This window comes from Atta colombica, unplaced genomic scaffold (assembly GCF_001594045.1).
Source record: "Atta colombica isolate Treedump-2 unplaced genomic scaffold, Acol1.0 scaffold26, whole genome shotgun sequence".
NCBI classification, from domain to species: Eukaryota; Metazoa; Arthropoda; class Insecta; order Hymenoptera; family Formicidae; genus Atta; species Atta colombica.
In genome coordinates, this window is record NW_017259359.1 from 101,957 (window position 1) to 105,915 (window position 3,959).

General features: G+C 37.8%; 1 protein-coding gene across 1 annotated transcript in view; it reads left to right on the top strand.

Moving 5' to 3' along the window:
• Window positions 1–259: 259 nt before the first annotated feature.
• The window catches only part of LOC108689116, a 277,007-nt gene continuing 273,307 nt past the window's right edge, over window positions 260–3,959 (top strand). The window contains exons 1-2 of the mRNA XM_018195755.1: window positions 260–337; window positions 484–601. Coding sequence (XP_018051244.1) covers window positions 260–337; window positions 484–601 — 196 coding nt within the window. The remainder of the gene's footprint in view (window positions 338–483; window positions 602–3,959) is intronic.

The following is a 3,959-nucleotide window of genomic DNA, read 5'->3' on the forward strand; positions in this document are numbered from 1 at the left end:
AAAGTAAATGGTTGTTAAGCAGTACTCTAACAGGATGAGGTCGAAGGAGACTTCATGTGAGGCCTTTATTATGTGTCTTTTATGGGGACTTATGTGAAAAGGAATTCTACGTCGAAACTTACAAGCATGTCTGTAGGACATAGTCGGATTTTTTGGATTTTTTGTATGAAGTCCGTTGAGTTAGTTATATATGATTCGGATTCAGTGAGGGGTTGTAGTGTTTGTGCTAGAATATGGGATAAGTTGTATGTCAGGGAATATGACGCTAACAATCGATCTGAGTGAGATGTTTGGTTTGTGTATTTTTGGTAGTCCATATAATCTTGGAAAAGGATATGTAGGTTTTAATGTTGATTTGGTTTTACTGGGAATGTTGCTTTTTCCACTAGGATCTTAGTGTTCTGCGCGATTGTATTAGTTGGATCTTTGTCATGCTTTTTGTATGTTTTATCTGAGAGAAAGTTCTTTATCTTTTTTTTATAGTCTGATGTGTTCATGACTACTGTCGTGTTACTTTTGTCAGCTAGAAGTATGATGATGTCTGTGTCCCTGTTCAGGTCTTGGAGGGCTAATTGCTCTTGTCTAGTGATGTTTGGTAGGGGTTTGGCTTTGAAAAGGACTGATTACTTGTCTGCGGATATTATTTGCTTGTTCTGATGGGAGTTGGTGATGATTGACTCTATTTGGCTGATAATCTTTTCTTTTGGGATCTTTCTAGGTGCCACTGCGAAGTTAAGGTCTTTGGCAAGCGTAGATAGTGTCTTGAGATAAATCTTTATTGGATAGGTCTTAAGTTGAGAGAGTTGTGGATTTTTGAGGGACAAACAAGGTTTATGTATTTTTGTTTCTGTCTTTCAGAAGATTGTATATGGGTCTTCATAGCTTCGTATGTAATATGTTCGTATGTAATACGATCTAGGGTTTGCCAGATATTGCCACGTGGTGGATAGATATAGGTAGAGTTAAAGATTTTATGGAAAGTTTGGACTATTTGTGACTTAGTGAAGTGGATGTGTTCTTTGATGAGGATGAGGCTAGTTTTATGAAGGATGTTTTTGGATTTGTGAATTCCTAGATCCTTGTTGTAGGAGCTTTGGGATGATGTTATTAGAAGTATAAATTAGTTCGATTTTTTGTGTTCAAAAATGCATTCATTTCAAAACAAAATGAACAAATGAATTAAAGTATTGTCCATCGCTGCCTTACTTTTTCCTATCTCTCAGGCAATTTCCATCTCGAAAAAATGACTCGTCTTTGGAGGCGATCTTTGCGATCCAATTTTGGAGCCAATTTTCAATTTCTGCGAAAGAAGTGAACCGGTGACTTGCTGCATCCTTCATAACAACTAGTAATCAGAAGAAGCAGTCCGGAGAATACGGCGGGTGCGGTAAAACATCCCATTTAAATATTTCCAAATATTTTTTTAAGACATGAGGCCGAGCATTGTCATGAAGAAGAATAACTTTATCATGTCTTTGCTCGTATTCCGGTCGTTTTTCTTGCAATGCACGGGCGATCGGTATCGGCTACAATTGATTTCTCAAATCAATTGTAGCCGATACCGATCGCCCGTAATGGAATCGCCAGGTTTCAGCAGCTCATAGTAAACAAGACTCTTTTGGTCCCACCAGATACAGAGCATGATCTTCGAACCATGAATGTTCGACCATGGTGTTGATGTTGAGATCGATGGCAACGATTGACCGGGCTTAGCGTAGAATTTTTTCTTCTTGGAGTTATCCACTTCTCATCTCCAATCACAATCCGATGCAAAAAAACCTTTTCTCTGTTGTTTTTGAATCAGCTGTTCGCAAGTGAAAAATCGCCTTTCAACGTCTCTCGGTTTCAGTTCATAAGGCATCCAATTTCCTTGGTTTTGAATCATTCCCATGGCTCTCAATCGTACAGAAACGGCTTGTTGAGTTATCCTTAATGGTACAAGCTCTTCTTGCGTTTGACTCTGAACTTCTTCGAGTAATGCCTCTAATTCTTTGTCTTCGAATTTTTTTGGCTGTCCAGAGCGAGGCTTGTCTTCAATTCTGAAATTTCCATCCTTGAAACTATTCCCTACATGATTTATCAGTTGGAGCAGTGTCACCATAAACTTCGACAAGCATTCGATGGGCTTCAGCCGTACTTTTCTTCCAATTAAAGCAGAAAATTAAACTTCCCGCAAATACTGCTTGGTTAATAAGCTGGTATCAGGCTACTCTTCGCCTTGATGAAGTGCAAAATTCACGAAACGTTGGCATTTCAAGAATGAATCTGGACACGGAAGAAACTCGCGAAACGCATAATTTTTATATAGAAAGTACCCGTGGAAATCTCAAAAATACTCACCAGTCTTATTATTCTTCATTTTCTTTTTCAATTTTAAAAATAAAGACATTTTAAAAGATACTTTGTTTACTTATAATTAATTCTTATACCAATTATTATTACACAATATGATTCCTTAAAATTAATTATGTTTTAAAGCTGCGTTCCGTTATTTACTGAATATGTTCGCTTTCCAGATTTCACGCTCACAATCAACATACATTAGTGCAAGTGCATTCAGAACGAAAACCGTTCACTGAGTGCTCAGTGAACTTTTATCTGATTGGTTTATATTTTAAGATTTAATGGAATATGCCAATTAGATGAAAAATCTCATTGAGCGCTCAATGAGCGGTTATCGTTCTGAATGCATCCATTTTCAGCATTGACAGTGAATTTTGGAACACATACACGTGTGAATACTGTTGACTCAGTTGATTGTGAGCGTGAAATCTGGAAAGCGAACGGACTCAGTAAGTAATAACGGAACATAAACTGAAGATTTTCAGAAAGATTTTCGTTACGTGCAGCAGGCCTTAATATGGATCTTCGATTGATTTATAATGGAAAAACATCACTATCGAAATCTATCGATAATTGCAAAAACACTTTGGTAGTATCCGATAGCTGAAACTATCGATAGTAATCGATAGTGCTATCGATATTTTCCACCTCTACGACTTCCTACTAATTATACTGTTGGATGCGAGTTTCGACTTTCTATGCGAAGTGACTTTTACCCCGCTCCTCCCCTGCTTAAGGGGCGTAATTGTATTGTTGCACATGAATTTCGACTTTCCGTACGAAGCGACTCTTACCCCTCTCCCCTCACTCCCCATTCCTGCTTAAGAATCGTAAGATTTCTGCAATTGTACACTGAAAAAAAGATTGGCTGCTGCAGCAAATTAGATAGTAAAATGTGGCATTTTTAATTGATTGCAACAACCAATTTTTGGTTGCTGTAGTCAATTGTTGGTTTTATTAGCCTATTCGTAATGTTAATATAGAATTTCGATTGACTAACGCAACCAAAAATTAGTTACTACAGCTAATTAAAAATGCTATGCCATATTTGACTATCTAATTTGCCGCAACCAATCTTTTCTTTTAATGTACTTTTGTACATGGGTTTCGACTTTCCATGCAAAGCGATTCTCACTATGTCCTCTTCCCTTTATTTAAGGAGTGCACGACTTCCATAATTCTTCTGTTGTAGATGGATTTCAATACTGTTCTGTCTAAAAGGAAAGATTGGCTGAATGTGGCATAGCATTTTTAATTGTTTGGAGCAGTCAATTTTTAGTTATTAGGTGTACAATTTTGCTTCCGCCGTTTTTTTTCTTAAATTCGAGGCTTTATTGTAAAAAACTGGTTATACATTTATGATTCAAAGTATTGTCCATCCCTGGCCACTACTTTCTCCCATCTTTCGGGTAGCGTAAGAATCCCGCGTCGAAAAAACTGGTCATCTTTTGAGGCTATCCACGAATCGATCCAATTTTTTACTTCTTCATAAGACCGGAAGTGCTGGTCAGCCAGGCCGTGTGCCATTGATCGAAACAAGTGATAGTCAGAGGGAGCAATGTCTGGAGAATACGGCGGGTGGGGTAGGACTTCCCATTTCAACGTTTCCAAGTATG